General features: G+C 54.3%; 1 protein-coding gene and 1 long non-coding RNA gene across 4 annotated transcripts; both read left to right on the top strand.

Moving 5' to 3' along the window:
- Nucleotides 1-73: 73 nt before the first annotated feature.
- LOC144337811 (uncharacterized) lies at nucleotides 74-9,601 on the top strand. 3 transcript variants are annotated; one of them, XR_013411401.1, is made up of 3 exons: nucleotides 74-877; nucleotides 6,825-6,942; nucleotides 9,146-9,601. It is a non-coding gene; the product is annotated as an uncharacterized LOC144337811 (long non-coding RNA). The 3 variants fall into 3 exon arrangements; XR_013411403.1 differs by having other exon boundaries at nucleotides 74-450; nucleotides 6,803-6,942; XR_013411402.1 differs by having other exon boundaries at nucleotides 74-450.
- A 4,961-nt stretch (nucleotides 9,602-14,562) lies between these two features.
- On the top strand, nucleotides 14,563-15,515 carry NPW (neuropeptide W). Its single transcript, NM_001204349.2, is given in 2 exon segments — nucleotides 14,563-15,090; nucleotides 15,312-15,515. Coding segments are annotated over 2 exon segments (498 nt in total). The 5' UTR covers nucleotides 14,563-14,679; the 3' UTR covers nucleotides 15,399-15,515.
- The last annotated feature ends 1,456 nt before the right edge of the window (nucleotides 15,516-16,971 follow it).

Raw genomic sequence — 16,971 nt, forward strand, 5'->3', positions numbered from 1 at the left:
TGGCGACTTCCGCCTTAGCGAGGTGCCGGCTAGAGCGGTGGTCCTCATAGCGGCCGCTCTAGCCCGAGCCGACAGCTTGGAGGTCCGCGCCGCCAGCTCGGCCAGGCAGCCAGCCCCGTGCTCCTCTGGGCCGCGCGTGTCATGTCAATCCTCGCCGGGCTTCACGGAGTGGCGTTCAAATCACTACATGAAAGACAACTCGAAAGGCAGCACGTGGTGACGTCCATCTCGCAGCCCAGGGAAGTCTCGCCAGTCCTGCCGAGAAGGGGCCTCTGGAAGGCAGGAACGGAACGTGTCCTCTTTACACTGGGCCCCTCACAGGGCGTGTTTGGATGGATGCTACAGTACGGGGCCTCCTCCCTACCCTTGGGGGCCAGGCACACTCAGGACCTCCCTCCCACTGCCATCCAGAAGGCTGGTCCAGATCTAAACCCTACTGGAAAAGAGGCAGTATGTTATATAAACGAGCCTGAACTTTACTTATTTGTTTATTTGAGACAGGGTCTTGCTCTAGCTGTAACACAGTGAGTGGTACGATCACAGCTCACTGAGGCTTCAACCTTCTGGGCTCAAGTGATCCATGCCCAGTGAGCTTGGACTTTAGAAACGACAGAAAGGGGCTTGAAACCCCAATTCTGCCACTTGAAAAAAGCTGCCGGGCACAGTAGCTCAAGCCTGTCATCCCAACACTTTGGGAGGCTGGGGTGGGTGGATCACCTGAGGTCGGGAGTTCGAGACCAGCCTGACCCACATGGAGAAACCCCGTCTCTACTGAAAATACAAAAAATTGGCCGGGTGTGGTGACGCATGCCTGTAATCCCAGCTACTCTGGAGGCTGAGGCAGGAGAATTGCTTGAACCCAGGAGGGGAGTTTGTGGTAAGTTGAGATTGCGCCATTGCACTCCAGCCTGAGCAACAAGAGCGAAACTCCGTCTCAAAAACAAAACAAAACAAGAAAACAGAAAAAAACACACAAAAATTAACCGGGCATCGTGACATGCACCTGTAGTTGCAGCCACTTGGGAGGTTGAGGCACAAGAAACGCTTGATCCCGGGAGGCAGAGGTTGCAGTGAGCAGAGATTATGCCCCTGCACTCCAACCTGGGCAACAGAGTGAGACTCGATCTCAAAAAAAAAAAAAAAAAAGAAAAGAAAACTGGGAAAAGTTATTGTAAGGATGTAAGAAGTTCAACATATCTTGGAGTATTTAGGAAAAATAACAAATGTATATAGAAAGACAAGCAAAGAAAATAAGACAGCTATCAATGAGAAAGGAAATGTAAATAGTACACTACTTGGTTCAGTAGAAAATATTTACATAGTTTTTGCTAATTCTATATAAATATTAATCTTTCAGGTTTTTGTTTTTTTTTTTTTTTTTTTTTTTTTGAGACAGGGTCTTGCTCTGTCATCCAAGCTGAAGTCCAGTGCTATGATCATGGCTCACTGCAACCTTGAACTCCTGGGCTCAAGGGATCCTCCTTCTTTAGCCTCCCATGTAGCTAGAATTACAGGAGTGTGCCACCATGCCTCTCTAATTTTTAACATTTTTTGGTAGAGCTGGGGTTTTGCCATGTTGCCCAGGCTGGCCTCGAACTCCTGGCCTCAGGTAATCCTCCCACCTCGGCCTCCCAAAGTGCTGAGATTACAGGTACGAGCCACCCACGCCTGACTGATTAATGGTTTCACCAAACTTTGCGATGGAGTCATATTAGGAGGACGCAGAGAGGAGAAATAAGGGGATTGGGTTTCAAGAGAGCCAAAGCTTCATTTCATTTAGTGGGAAGCTATTTGATGTTGCCTGAGATGGCTAAATCAAGAAACAGCAGTTTATAATGAAAGTCGGCCATCTTCAATGGAGGGGAGGGTATTTTTTGTCTCCAGGAGGTGTTTGGAAGTGTCTGGAGCCATGTTTGGTTGTCACAGCGGGGCGTGCCTGGCATCTAATGGTGTATTAATTTCCCAAGGTTGCCATAAAAAATGGCCACTGGAGGCCAGGCGCGGTGGCTCACACCTGTAATCCCAGCACTTTGGAGGCCGAGGCTAGCGGATCACCTGAGGTCGGAAGTTCGAGACCAGCCTAACCAGCCTGACCAACATGGAGAAACCTCATCTCCACTAAAAATACAAAATGAGCTGGGCGTGGTGGTGCATGTCTGTAATCCCAGCTACTCGGGAGGCTGAGGCAGGAGAATCACTTGAACCCGGGAGACGGAAGTTGTAGTGAGCTGAGATCGCATCATTGCACTCCAGCCTGGGCAACAAAGAGGGAAACTCTGTCTCAAAAAAAAAAAAAAGGCCGCCGGGCGCGGTGGCTCAAGCCTGTAATCCCAGCACTTTGGGAGGCCGAGACGGGCGGATCACGAGGTCAGGAGATCGAGACCATCCTGGCTAACACAGTGAAACCCCGTCTCTACTAAAAAATACAAAAAACTAGCCGGGCAAGGTGGCGGGCGCCTGTAGTCCCAGCTACTCGGGAGGCTGAGGCAGGAGAATGGCGTAAACCCAGGAGGCACAGCTTGCAGTGAGCTGAGATCCGGCCACAGCACTCCAGCCTGGGCGACAGAGCCATCCGTCTCAAAAAAAAAAAAAAAGAAACCCGGAAGGCGGAGCTTGCAGTGAGCTGAGATCCCGCCACTGCACTCCAGCCTGGGCGACAGAGTGAGACTCCATCTCAAAAAAAAAAGGCCACGGACCAGGCGTGGTGGCTCATGCCTGTAATCCCAGCACTTTGGGAGGCCAAGGCGGGCGGATCACGAGGTCAGGAGATTGAGACCATCCTGGCTAACACAGTGAAACCCTGTCTCTACTAAAAATACAGAAATAAATTAGCCAGGAGTGGTGGCGGGCTCCTGTAGTCCCAGCTAGTCGGGAGGCTGAGGCAGGAGAATGGCGTGAACCCGGGAAGTGGAGCTCGCAGTGAGCCAAGATTGAGCCACTGCACTCCAGCCTGGGCAACAGAGTGACACTCCGTCTCAAAAAAAAAAAAAAGAACAAAAAGGGCTACAAATTTGGCTTAAAACACACAAATGTATTATCTTTAGTTCTGGAGTCCAGATTCTAACATGGGTCGCACTGAGCTAAAATCAGGTGTCGGGATCACTGTATTCCTGTCTGAAGTTTCCAGAGGAGAATCTGCCTCCTTGCCTTTTCCAGCTATTAGACGCTTCCTGAACCCCTTGACTCATGGCCACTTTCTATCTTCCAGACTTGACTCTGGGATAGGCCAGTGGTCCAACACTCTAATCTCTACTTACTTCTTTTTTTTTTTTTTTTTTTTTTGAGATGGAGTCTCTGTCGCCCAGGCTGGAGTGCAGTGGCGCAATCTGGGCTCACTGCAGCCTCCACGTCCCAGGTTCAAGCGATTCTCCTGCCCCAGCCTCCGGAGTAGCTGGGACTATGGGCGCCTGCCACCATGCCCGGTTCTCCTGCCCCAGCCTCCGGCATAGCTGGGACTATGGGCGCCAGCTACCATGCCCGGATAATTTTTGTATTTTATTTTATTTGTTTTTGAGTCAGAGTCTTGCTCTGTCACCCAGGCTGAAGTGCAGTGGGACAATCTCAGGTCACTGCAACCTCTGCCTCTTGGGTTCAAGCGATTCTCCCGCCTCAACCTCCGGAGTAGCTGGGATTACAGGCATGCACTACCACACCTGGCTAATTTTGCATTTTGGTACAGGGTTTCTCCATGTTGATCAGGCCGGTCTCAAACTCCCGACCTCGGGTGATCCACCCACCTCGGCCTCCCTAACTGCTGGGATTACAGGCGTGAGCCAATGTGTCTGACCCATTTTTGTATTTTTAGCAGCGACGGGGTTTCACCAGATTGGCTAGGCTGGTCTTGAACTCTTTTTTTTTTTTTTTTTTGAGACGGAGTCTGGCTCTGTCGCCCAGGCTGGAGTGCAGTGGCCAGATCTCAGCTCACTGCAAGCTCCGCCTCCCGGGTTTACGCCATTCTCCTGCCTCAGCCTCCGGAGTAGCTGGGACTACAGGCGCCCGCCACCTCGCCCGGCTAGTTTTTTGTATTTTTTAGTAGAGACGGGGTTTCACCGTGTTAGCCAGGATGGTCTCGATCTCCTGACCTCGTGATCCGCCCGTCTCGGCCTCCCAAAGTGCTGGGATTACAAGCCTGAGCCACCGCGCCCGGCCTTTTTTTTTTTTTTTTTTTTTGGAGACGGAGTCTCGCTCTGTCGCCCAGGCTGGGGTGCAGTGGCCGGATCTCAGCTCACTGCAAACTCCGCCTCCCGGGTTCACGCCATTCTCCTGCCTCAGCCTCCCGAGTAGCTGGGACTACAGGCGCCCGCCACCTCGCCCGGCTAGTTTTTTGTATTTTTTAGTAGAGACGGGGTTTCACCGTGTTAGCCAGGATGGTCTCGATCTCCTGACCTTGTGATCCGCCCGCCTCGGCCTCCCAAAGTGCTGGGATTACAGGCGTGAGCCACCGCGCCCGGCCTCGAACTCTTGATGTCAGGTGATAAGCCTGCCTCAGCCTCTGAAAGTGCTAGGATTACAAGCATGAGCCACCATGCCCAACCAAATTTTTGGAATTTTTAGCAGAGACAGGGTTTCACCATGTTGGCCAGGCTAATCTTGAACTCCTGAGCTCAGGGGATCCATCCGCCTCAGCTTCTCAAAGTTCCGGGACTACAGGTCTACTTCCGTCTTCATCCCAATTCCCTCACTGACTTCACCTCCCTCTCCCACCCTTAAGAGCCCTTGCAATTACAGTGGGCCTATCTGGATAAACCAGGCTAATCTGCTTCTATTTTTTTTGTTTTGTTTTGCTCCGCCTCCTGGGTTCATGCTATTCTCCTGCCTCAGCCTCCCGAGTAGCTGGGACTACAGGCGCCTGCCACCACACCCGGGTAATTTTTTTTGTGTTTTTGTAGAGATGGAGTTTCACTGTGTTAGCCAGGATAGTCTTGATCTCCTAATCTTGTGATCTGCCCACCTCAGCCTCCCAAAGTGCTGGGATTACAGGCATGAGCCACCGCGCCCTTTTTTTTTTTTTTTAGATGGAGTTTCGCTCTTGTTGTCCAGGCTGGAGGGCAATGGCCCAGTCTCAGCTCACTGCAACCTCCGCCTCCTGGGTTCAGGCAATTCTCCTGCCTCAGCCTCCCGAGTGGCTGAGATTACAGGCATGTGCCACCGTGCCCGGCTAATTTTGTAATTTTCCTAGAGATGGGGTTTCTCCATGTTGGTCAGGGTGAACTTCCGACCTCAGGTGATCTGCCTGTCTCGGCCTCCCAAAGTGCTGGGATTACAGGTGTGAGTCACCGCGCCTGGCTGCTAATCTGCTTCTATTAAAGCCAGCTGGCCTGGCGTGGTGGCTCACGCCTGAAATCTCAGCACTTTGGGAGGCCGAGGTGGGAAGATCACCTGAGGTCATGAGTTCGAGACCAGCCTGACCAACATGATAAAACCTCGTCTGTACTACAAATAAAAAAATTAGATGGGCACTGTGGGTCAGGCCCATAATCCCAGCACTTTGGGAGGCTGAGGCAGGCAGATCACTTGAGGTCAGGAGTTTGAGACCAGCCTGGCCAACATGGTGAAACCCCATCTCTACTAATCATACAAAAATTAACCGGGCATGGTGGTGGGCGCCTATAATTACAGCTACTTGGGAGCCTGAGGCAGGAGAATCGCTTGAACCTAGAAGGCAAAGGTTGCAGTAAGTCGAGATTGCGCCACTGCACTCCAGCCTGGGTAACAGAGCAAGACTCCGTTTCAAAAAAAAAAAAAAGCCAACGAATTAGCAACCTTAATTTTACATTTGCGGGTGTGGTGGTGCGCACATGTAGTCTCAGCTACTCGGGAGGCCAAGGCAGGAGGATTGAGTCTAGGAGTTCTGAGGATATAGCGGCCTATGTCAACCAGGTGTCTGCACTGTTTGGCCTCAATATGGTGACTTCCTGGGAGCAGGGGACCACCAGGTTGCCTCAGGAGGGGTGAACTGGGCCAGTTTGGAAAGAGAGTAGGTCAAAACTCCTGTGCCGATTAGTAGTGGGATCATGCCTGCGAATAGCCAGTACACATCAGCCTGGGCAACATAGTGAGACACTGCCTCTTAAGAAAACATTTTATCTACAGCCTAATTCCCTCCTACTATGTGGCATAAATATTCACAGGTTGCAGGGATTGGGGGTGAACATCTTTAGGGGGCTATTATTCTGCGTACATAAATTGGCGAAGGCCACGGATGTTGCTGAACGTTGTCAGTGCACAGGATGCCAAAGGTCAGTAGTGCTGCAGCTGAGAGTTTTTCTGTTTCTGGCCTGGCGCAGTGACTCTTGTCTGTGATCCCAGCACCATGGGAGGCTGAGGTGGGCAGATCACCTGAGGTCAGGAGTTCGGGACCCGCCTGGCTGACATGGTGAAACCCTATCTCTACTACAAATACAAAAATTAGCCAAGCGTGTTGGCAGGCACCTGTAATCCCAGCTACCTGGGAGGCTGAGCCAGGAGAATGGCTCATTCTCTCTGCTCAGTGAGCAGAGACCGCACCATTGCACTCCAGCCTGGGTGACAGAGCGAGACTCTGTCTCAAAAACAAAACAAACAAAATGAAACAAAAATAGCAGTTACGCTTATGATTCAAACATCTGGAGATAAATACTAGAAGAAACAGCTAAACGAGTTTGAAGCAGCTGTCTCTGGAGAGCAGGACCAGTGAGTGAAGGGTGGGCAGGGATAGCTTTCTTCTCTTCCTTGTAGCAAGCAGCTTTTGATTTATAATGTATGTTGCCTTGATAACATTAATTATTTTATTTTATTTATTATTTATTTTTGTTTTTGAGAGGGAGTCTCACTCTGTCGCCCAGGCTGGAGTGTAATGGCGCAATCTTGGCTCACTGCAAGCTCCGCCTCCCGGGTTCACGCCTTTCTCCTGCCTCAGCCTCCCGAGTAGTTGGGACTACAGGCGTCCACCACCACACCCAGGTAATTTTTTTGTATTTTTAGTAGAGACGGGGTTTCATCATGTTAGCCAGTATGGTCTCGATCTCCCGACCTCGTGATCCGCCCACCTCAGCCTCCCAAAGTGCTGGGATTACAGGCGTGAGCCACTGTGTCCGGCCTTATTTTATTTATTTATTTTTTATTGTTTATTGTTTTGAGACAGAGTCTTGCTCTGTCGCCCAGGCTAGAGTGTAGTGGCACCATCTTGGCTTACTGCAACCTCTGCCTCCCGGGTTCAAGTGATTCTTCTGCCTCAGCCTCCCAAGTAGTTGGGATTACAGGCACGCACCACCATGGCTGGGTAATTTTCGTATTTTTAGTAGAGATGGGGTTTCACCATGTTGGCCAGGCTGGTCTCGAATTCTTAACCTTGTGATCCGCCTGTCTCAGCCTCCCAAAGTGCTGGGATTATAGGCATGAGCCACCGGGCCCAGCCCTAATTATTATTATAATTATTTTCTTTTTTTTTTCTTTTTCTTTTTTTTTTGAGACGGTGTCTCACTCTGTTGCCCAGGCTGGAGTGCAGTGGCACGATCTCGGCTCACTGCAAGCTCCACCTCCCAGGTTCACGCCATTCTCCTGCCTCAGCCTCCCAAGTAGCTGGGACTACAGGCGCCTGCCGCCACTCCCGGCTAATTATTTTTTGCATTTTTAGCAGAGGTGGGTTTCACCGTGCCAGCCAGGATGGTCTCGATCTCCTGACCTCGTGATCCACCCACCTCGGCCTCCCAAAGTGCTGGGATTACAGGCGTGAGCCACCGCGCCCGGCCTATTTTCTTTTTTTTTTTTTTTAATTTTTATTTTCTTTCTTTCTTTTTTTTTTTTTTTTGAGATGGTGTCTTGCTCTGTCGCCCAGGCTGAAGTGCAGTGGCACAATCTTGGCTTACTGCAATCTCTGCCTCCCGGGTTCAAGCGATTCTCCTGCCTGTCTCCCAAGTAGCTGGGATTACAGGTACCCGCCACCACGCCCCACTAATTTTGTATTTTTAGTAGAGACAGAGTTTCAGTGTGTTGGCCAGTCTGGTCTCAAACTCCTGACCTCATGATCCACCCTCCTTACCCTCCCAAAGTGCTGGGATTATAAGTGTGAGCCACTGCACCCAGCCCATTTTTTGTATTTTTAGTACAGATGGGTTTCACCATGTTAGCCAGAATGTCTCTATCTCCTGACCTTGTGATTTGCCTACCTCGGCCTCCCAAAGTGCTGGGATTACAGGAGTGAGCTACTGGGCCTGGCCAATTAATGTATTTTTTTAAAATTTTTCTCTGAGATGGAGTTTCGCTCTGCCACTGGAATGCAGTGGCGCGATCTCAGCTCACTGAAACCTCCGCCTTCTAGGTTCAAGCAATTCTTGTGCCTCAGCCTCCCGAGTAGCTGGGATTATAGGCGTGCGCCACAACAACCAGCTGATTTTTCTGTATTTTTAGTAAAGATGGAGTTTCACCATATTGACCAGGCTGGTCTTGAACTCCTGACTTTAAGTGATCCGCCCACCTCGGCCTTGCAAACTGTTGGGATTATAGGCATGAGCCACTGAGCCTGAGCTATGTATTTACTTTTTGAGACAGGGTCTGTCGCCCAAGCTGGAGTGCAGTGGTGCTATCACGACTCACTGCAGTCTTACGAACTCCAGGCCTCAAGGGATCTTTCTATCTCGGACTTCAGGCGCGCACCACCACACCCAGCTAATATATCTATCTTGTCGTCGTTTGTTCTGGTAGAGATGGGGTTTCACCATATTGCCCAGACCGGTCTCTAACTCCGCCTTGGCCTCCCAAAGTGTTGGGATTGCAGACGTGAGCCACCATGCCATGCCCTGGCCAATAATTTTAAAAGATGACAAAGGCCGGGCGCGGTGGCTCAAGCCTGTAATCCCAGCACTTTGGGAGGCCGAGGCAGGCGGATCACAAGGTCAGGAGATCGAGATCATCCTGGCTAACACGGTGAAACCCCGTCTCTACTAAAAACACAAAAAACTAGCCGGGCGAGGTGGCGGGCACCTGTAGTCCCAGCTACTCGGGAGGCTGAGGCAGGAGAATGGCGTAAACCCGGGAGGCGGAGCTTGCAGTGAGCCGAGATCGCGCCACTACACTCCAGCCTGGGGGACAGAGCAAGACTCCGTCTTGAAAAAAAAAAAAAAAAAGATGACAAAACAGATTTGCTCATTAACCTCCTCCTTACCAGGGCTTTCCTGTTTGGGGCCAGGCTTTGTGTCTGCGGCAGGCATGGTCCGGGCCTTAAGCGTCTTATGGATTTCCAGGCGGGACACTGGTATCAAGGAACTGAGAGGTGAGCCTCAGGAAGCAGGGCCGGCTCTCATCACCTCCTCCCCAAGAAGAGCTGTGGCTTTAGGTCTCTGGAGGCAGAGAGAAGGAAGCCTTCGTCACCAGGCCCCCTCCCTGGGCACCAGGATGGGCGGGACACAGAGGCCCTCCTCCTGCCGCCTGGAAAGGAAGCCCACAGGCACCCTTAAGGTTCTGTGTTTCGCTCCTCTAACCCAGCCCTGGGCTCCCCCCGCCATGTGTTCTGGTACCCCACCCAACAGACACCTCCCCATGCCTCTGTTCCCAGTGGCCTTTCCCTGCGTCCGGCGACTCTCACTCCCTTGGGCCACAGCAATAAACAAGGCAGAGGAGCCACTACTTGTTTTTGTTTGTTTTGTTCTTGTTTTGTTTTTTGAGACAGAGTCTAGCTCTGTCGCCCAGGTTGGAGTGCAGTGGTGCAATTTTGGCTCGCTGCAACTTCTGCCTCCTGGGTTCAAGTGATTCTCCTGCCTCAGCCTCCTAAGTAGCTGGGACTATGGCGCCTGCCACCACGCCTGGCTAATTTTTGTATTTTTAGTAAAACGGAGTTTCACTGTGTTGGCCAGGCTGGTCTCAAACTCCTGACCTCAGGATCCACCTGCCTTGGCTTCCCAAAGTGCTGGGATTACAAGCGTGAGCCACCACGCCCAGCCGGGTTTTTGTTTTGTTTTGTTTTGTTTTTGAGAAGGAGCCTTCCTCTGTTGCCCAGGCTGAGGTGCAGTGGCGCCATCTCTGCTTACTGCGGCCTCTGCCTCCTGGGTTCAAGCGATTCTACTATCTCAGCCTCTAGAGTAGCTGAGACTACAGGCGCCCGCCACCATGCCCAGCTAATTTTTGTATTTTTAGTAGAGATGGGGTTTCGTCATGTTGGCCAGGCTGGTCTTGAACTCCTGACCTCAGGTGATCCGCCCGCCTTGGCCTCCCAAAGTGCTGCGATTATAGGTGTGAGGCACTGCAGCTGCTAGCCCACTCCTGGGATTTAAGCTCAGAAAATGGCAGCACATGGAATTTACTGTGCTGCAGGGAGTTTTTTTCGTTGTACACCATTGCAGTTTTCAGATTTACCATGCTGTTACAGCTCTACTTCTACTTCTGTTTTCTTTTTCTTTACTTTTCTTTTTTTCTTGAGAAGGAGTTTCGCTCTTATTGCCCAGGCTGGAGTGCAGTGGCTCACCACAACCCCTGCCTCCCAGGTTCAAGCAATTCTCCTGCCTCAGCCTCCCTAGTAGCTGGGATTACAGGCATGTGCCACCATGCCCGACTAATTTTGTGTTTTTAATAGAGACGGGGTTTCTCCATGTTGGTCAGGCTGGTCTCGAACTCCTGATCTCAGGTGATCCGCCCGCCTCAGCCTCTCAAAGTGCTGGGATTACAGGCGTGAGCCACCGTGCCCGGCCTCTACTTCTATTTTCTGTCACAGGGACTTCCATCCCAGCACAGACCTTCATTGATGAATTTCTGCAGTTCCCCCTGCAGAAGCTCCCTGGGCCACCTCCAGGGGGCATCCTGGACCCTCCCCAGACTGGCTGGAGTCCCCCCAGGGGTCCAGAGACGCCCACGTCCTCTTAGCCAGGAGTGGGTGGCAGCGCCAAGGGACCCTGATGGGGCCTGGCTCTGGCCCATGTCGTGCTGCACTACCCGCCCACCACACACTCCAGGCAGCTCTCAAGGACAAGGGGCCCCAGGGGAGCGCGGCGGGGACAGCTTCTTGCAGAGCCTCTGGTCCCGGGGGTCCTCCAATTGGCACAGACAGCTCCATCTGCATCCCCCATTCTGCCCCCGTCACGGTGTTTTCCTGACAGGCTGGGGGTGGTCAGCCTCTGGCGCAGCAAGGATAGATCCTAGCCACAGCAATCATTGAGTGCCTACTGGGTACCAGGCACGGTTCAGCTCCCAGACCCACCACTGGATTACCAACGCCGACGAGATGATGAAGTGGCCACTGTTTTCACCCCCAGTTTACAGATAAGGAAACTGAGGCAGGAGGGGCTGAGGCCCTTATCCTCTTCCCCTCAGCTGAGACTATCAAGCAGGGCTGGCGTCTCACCACTTCAATGTGGCCTTTGTGGGGAGGGCTGCTGCTTTCAAACCTTCTCAGACTCACCACACCCGCCGGGGACCCTCACGCTTCAGGAGCAGGAGTCGGGCTCTGCCCCAGACCTTCTGTTTTGTTTGTTTGTTTGTTTTTTGAGATGGAGTCTTGCTCTGTTGCCCAGGCTGGAGTATAGTGGTCCCATCTTGGCTCACTGCAACCTCTGCCTCCCAGGTTCAAGTGATCCTCCTCCCTCAGCCTCAGTCCCAGAGTAGCTGGGACTACAGGCGTGTGCCACCACACCCCGCTAAGTTTTTTTTGTTTTTGTTTTTGTTTTTTTGAGATGGAGTCTCACTTTGTCACCCAGGCTGGAGTGCGATGGCTCAGTCTTGGCTCACTGCAACCTCTGCCTCCCAGGATCAAGCAATTCTCCCGCCTCAGCCTCCTGAGTAGCTGGGACTACAGGCGTGTGCCACCACACCCGGATAATTTTTATATTTTTAGTAGAGATGGGGTTTCACTATGTTGGTCAAGCTGGTCTGAAACTCTTGACTTCGTGACATGCCCACCTCGGCCTCCCAAAGTGCTGGGATTACAGGCGTGAGCCACCGCGCCCGGCAAGTTTTGTATTTTTTTTGTTGTTGTTGTTGAGACAGAGTCTCGCTTTGTCGCCCAGACTGGAGTGCAGTGGCCGGATCTCAGCTCACTGCAAGCTCCGCCTCCCGGGTTCACGCCATTCTCCTGCCTCAGCCTCCCGAGTAGCTGGGACTACAGGCGTCCGCCACCTCGCCCAGCTAGTTTTTGTATTTTTTAGTAGAGACGGGGTTTCACCGTGGTAGCCAGGATGGTCTCGATCTCCTGACCTTGTGATCCGCCCGTCTCGGCCTCCCAAAGTGCTGGGATTACAGGCTTGAGCCACCGCGCCCGGCCAAGTTTTGTATTTTTAATGGAGATGGGGTTTCTCTATCTGCATTAGACCAGCCATGTTGGACCGGCTGGTCTTGAACTCCTGGCCTCAAGCAATCCACCCGCCTCGGCCTCCTAAAGTGCTGGGATTACAGGCATGAGCCACCGTGCCCAGCCTGCCCCAGCCCTTCTGTGCCTCTCTGGACAGGGGTAGCCTGTTCCCCCAAGCTGAGGCTCTTGGGCTCAGGGGCTAGGATATATCTAACCTCCACCATTTACCCAACATGATCTGGGGCAGGTCAGTTCTTCCTGGGCCTCAGTTCGCTAGTTAGTGAGTGGAGTCAATAATAGTTTCACTCATGGAATTGTCTGGAGGTCAAGATGAGATAGTTTATCATGACCCAAAACGAGATCCCTGATGTCTGGGACCCGGGGCTGCCCCGTGACTGGCATGATTGCTGGGGGAGCGCTGGATTCACCCTTGCTGGGAGGTCAGGAAAGAGTGTGTCAGGCTCTGCCCTCTGAGAGGGGGCTGTTAAGCCCATGTGGGCACAGAAGTATATTCTGAGGGATTGTCTGGCCCTGTGCCTTTTTTTTTTTTTTTTTTGAGACGGAGTCTCGCTCTGTTGCCCAAGCTGGAGTGCAGTGGCTGGATCTCAGCTCACTGCAAGCTCCGCCGCCCGAGTTTACACCATTCTCCTGCCTCAGCCTCCTGAGTAGCTGGGACTGCAGGCGCCTGCCACCTCGCCCAGCTAGTTTTTTGTATTTTTTAGTAGAGACGGGGTTTCACCGTGTTAGCCAGGATGGTCTTGATCTCCTGACCTCGTGATCCGTCCGTCTCGGCCTCCCAAAGTGCTGGGATTACAGGCTTGAGCCACCGCGCCCGGCCTTTTTTTTTTTTTTTTAGATGGAGTTTCATCTGGTTGCCAAGACTGGAGTTCTATGGCGCAATCTCAGCTCACTGCAACCTCCACCTCCTGGGTTCAGGCGATTCTCCTGCCTTAGCCTCTCAAGTAGCTGGGATTACAGGTGCCTGCCACCACACCCAGCTAATTTTTTGTATTTTTCGTAGAGATGGGGTTTCACCATGTTGGCAAGGCTGGTCTTGAATTCCTGACCTCAGGTGATCCGCCCACCTCGGCTTCCCAAATTGCTGGGATTACAGGCGTGACCTACCGCACCCGGCCAAGGACCTGGTCCATTTAAGTGGAGTCCTGAAGGATGAGTAGGTGTTAGCCAGGCTGAGAAGGAGGGAATGATGCTCTAGGCACAGACGCACAGAGGCAGGCAAAGTTTTGGTTTAGACAAAAATTGAGACTCGGCCGGGCGCGGTGGCTCAAGCCTGTAATCCCAGCACTTTGGGAGGCCGAGACGGGCGGATCACGAGGTCAGGAGATCGAGACCATCCTGGCTAACATGGTGAAACCCCGTCTCTACTAAGAAATACAAAAAACTAGCCGGGCGAGGTGGTGGGCGCCTGTAGTCCCAGCTACTTGGGAGGCTGAGGCCGGAGAATGGCGTGAACCCAGGAGGCGGAGCTTGCAGTGAGCTGAGATCCGGCCACTGCACTCCAGCCTGGGCGACAGAGCGAGACTCCGTCTCAAAAAAAAAAAAAAAAAAAAAAATTGAGACTCGCTGGATAAAGTGATCTTAGGGGACCATCACCAGAGAGGAGACATTGGAAGTCTGCAAGGTCTTGTCCTGCCCCTCCAGGGCTAGAGGTTCAAGGAGGGGCTGACTCTTTCTCCTGGAGGCCTCGCAGAACCACAGACCCCAGGAATGGCTTGGTGTGGCCTATGTGAGGCTTCTAAGCCTCTGTCTAGCTCTGCGGGGAGACAGGTTGGTGGGGAGAAGCTGGGGGTGGCAGTGGACAGGACAGAGTGTGGGGACAGCTTTGGGAGCCGTGCTAGGCAAGGACAAGGGACAACTCTTGTGTGGAGTCACCCAGAGGGGTCTTGAATGGTGCTGAAGGCCCCTGACAGCCCCCCTGCGATAGCCACTGTAGCTCTGCCTGTACCTGGGCCTTCGCTCTGTTGTTGTCCCACCCGCAGGAGTCTGGCTAAAGGGGCATCCCTCAGCCCTACTCCCTCATCAGTGTTCCCAGTACCCTCTCCCTGGCACTTCCACTCCTGGGGGAGGAGGCTGAGCAGGGAGAGAATGGAACGTGTTCCCCCAGAGGAGCACAGTTCCAGCCAGCGGCCCACTCAGTGAGGTGCTCAGGTACCCACGTCCCCACCAGCTGCCAGGGTTCCCTCTCCTCCCTCCCGTCCCTCCTCCCATCTGTGGAGCCCAGCAGTACTGCGGGGGCGGAACAAGGCGGGGCCACAAACGGTTATAGCTGGGCTCGCAAGGGGACCCACGGATCGCCTCCAGCCTCCTGCGCTCCGGTACCTGGGCGTCCCGACTCCACTGCGCGCCCAAACCCAGCTGAGCCGGTTCGTGGCCCGCCCCCCCGGGCGGCCGTCGACGCGAGCACCCTGGCGCGGGGCCCGGGGAAGCGGGGGGCTCCCGCGAGCCGGCCGCGGCTGGCATTGCCGCTGCTCCTGTTCCTGTTGCCGCTGCCCGCCGGCGCGTGGTACAAGCAAGTGGCGAGTCCCCGCTACCACACGGTGGGCCGCGCCGCTGGCCTGCTCATGGGGCTGCGCCGCTCACCCTACATGTGGCGCCGCGCGCTGCGCGCGGCCGCCGGCCCCCTGACCGGGGACACCCTCTCCCCCGGACCGGCTGCCCGCGAGGCTCCTCTCCTGCTGCCCTCGTGGGTTCAGGAGCTGTGGGAGACGCGACGCAGGAGCTCCGAGGCAGGGATCCCTGTCCGTGCGCCCCGGAGCCCGCGCGCCCCGGAGTCTGCGCTGGAACTGGTGTCCCTGGACTTCAGCGGAGCCAGCCAGGTACGTGAGAGGGAAGGAGGCCTGGACCGCCGCAGGCAAAGGGGGTCTCAGGAGGTCTGAGCCGCAGCACAGAGCCATGTGTTCAGGGGGCACCCTCGGGCCCTTCCATCCCCCGCTCCGCACCCAGAAAAGTTTTCCCTGGGCAGGCTCGACCCTGGCACCCGGGGGTGGCAGTGGAGGGCCACAGCCTCCTCCCCACGGCCTTGCTCTGTTCTCGCTAGCGACTTCCGAGAGACGTCTCCCGCCCCGCCGTGGTCCCCGCAGCAAACCGCCTTGGCCGGCCCCGCCTGGCCCCCGGACCGTCCTGACAGCGTTCCCCCGCCTGCGGCGCCTCCGCGCCTGACCCAGGAGGAGTCTCCGCAGCTTCCAGGAGCCGCTCACAGCCCTGGCCTGCCGTCCGGTCAATAAAATCCGCCTGACTCCTGCGCCCCCGCGTGCGACCCCTTCGTCTGCCTGTGTACTTTGCCGTCTAGCTCAGGGCGCAGACAGGCGCGCCCACGCCCTGGCAAATGTCATGGGCCCCTCCCTCGCCGACCAGGGGAAGCGCCGGGCACTCAGCATTCATTTCAAACCTGAATGTCCTGGCACCCCCTTTCTCCCTTAGCCAAAGTCTTCCGCAGAGGATTAAGAACCTCTGGTCCCCTTCTTCTGGGTCATGCCCATGGAGGAGGGGCCCCTCCACCTGAGCCCCACCTTGCTGCTTGCTTTTTTTTTTTATTTTTTTGAGACGGAGTCTCCCTTTGTTGCCCAGGCTGGAGTGCAATGGCGAGATTTTGACTTACTGCAACCTCCACCTCCACAGGTTCAAGCGATTCTCCCACCTCAGCCTCCTGAGTAGCTGGTACTACAGGCACCCACCATGATGCCCAGCTAAGTTTTGTATTTTTGTAGAGATGGGGTTTCACCATGTTGGCTGGACTGGTCTTGAACTCCTGACCTCAGGTGATCCGCCCACCTCGGCCTCCCAAAGTGCTGGGATTATGGGCATGAGCCACCGTGCCCGGCTGCTCCTTTACCTTTTATCCCTCTCTGCATGCCCTTCTGGTCACTGGCTCCAGCCCCCCCACATACATGTGCCCTGCCATCTTTTTTTTTTTTTTTTTTTTTTTTTTTTTTTTTTTTTTGAGACGGAGTCTCGCTCTGTCGCCCAGGCTGGAGTGCAGTGGCCGGATCTCAGCTCACTGCAAGCTCCGCCTCCCGGGTTCACGCCATTCTCCTGCCTCAGCCTCCCGAGTAGCTGGGACTACAGGCGCCCACCACCTCGCCCGGCTAGTTTTTTGTATTTTTTTAGTAGAGACGGGGTTTCACCGTGTTAGCCAGGATGGTCTCGATCTCCCGACCTCGTGATCCGCCCGTCTCGGCCTCCCAAAGTGCTGGGATTACAGGCTTGAGCCACCGCGCCCGGCCTGCCCTGCCATCTTGAATACCGAGGACCTCCGTCCACCAGGCCCCCTCCAGTTCCTCTCCCAAGGGTCTGGGCCCCTCCTCCCTCACTCTCCTTCTTCAACCCTCTCTAATCTGCCCTGGGACTCCAACGACTGTCCTGGACCCCAAACCACCAAGGTCACATGCACTGATGCAGCCCACCCTTGGAACCCTCCTGTAGCCATGTGGCAGGGTCCCCCCTTGGGGCCACCCAGCAAGGATTGGGGGAGGGGTGGTCCTGGGCCTGGCTTTAGGATGCCCCTGTGGAACCAGCCCCCCACCCCTGCTCCTGGAAGCCCCGCCTCCCCTCGCTGGTAGGTCCTTTCCATCTCCAAGGTGTGTCCTCCCAAATGTGGGTGCTCTTTTTATCTCCACCCCTTCAATTCTTTTTCTTTTTTTTCCGAGACAGAGTCTCCAGCCCATGCTGAAGAGGCACTATCTCGGCTCACTGCAACC

This window comes from Macaca mulatta, chromosome 20, assembly GCF_049350105.2.
Source record: "Macaca mulatta isolate MMU2019108-1 chromosome 20, T2T-MMU8v2.0, whole genome shotgun sequence".
NCBI classification, from domain to species: Eukaryota; Metazoa; Chordata; class Mammalia; order Primates; family Cercopithecidae; genus Macaca; species Macaca mulatta.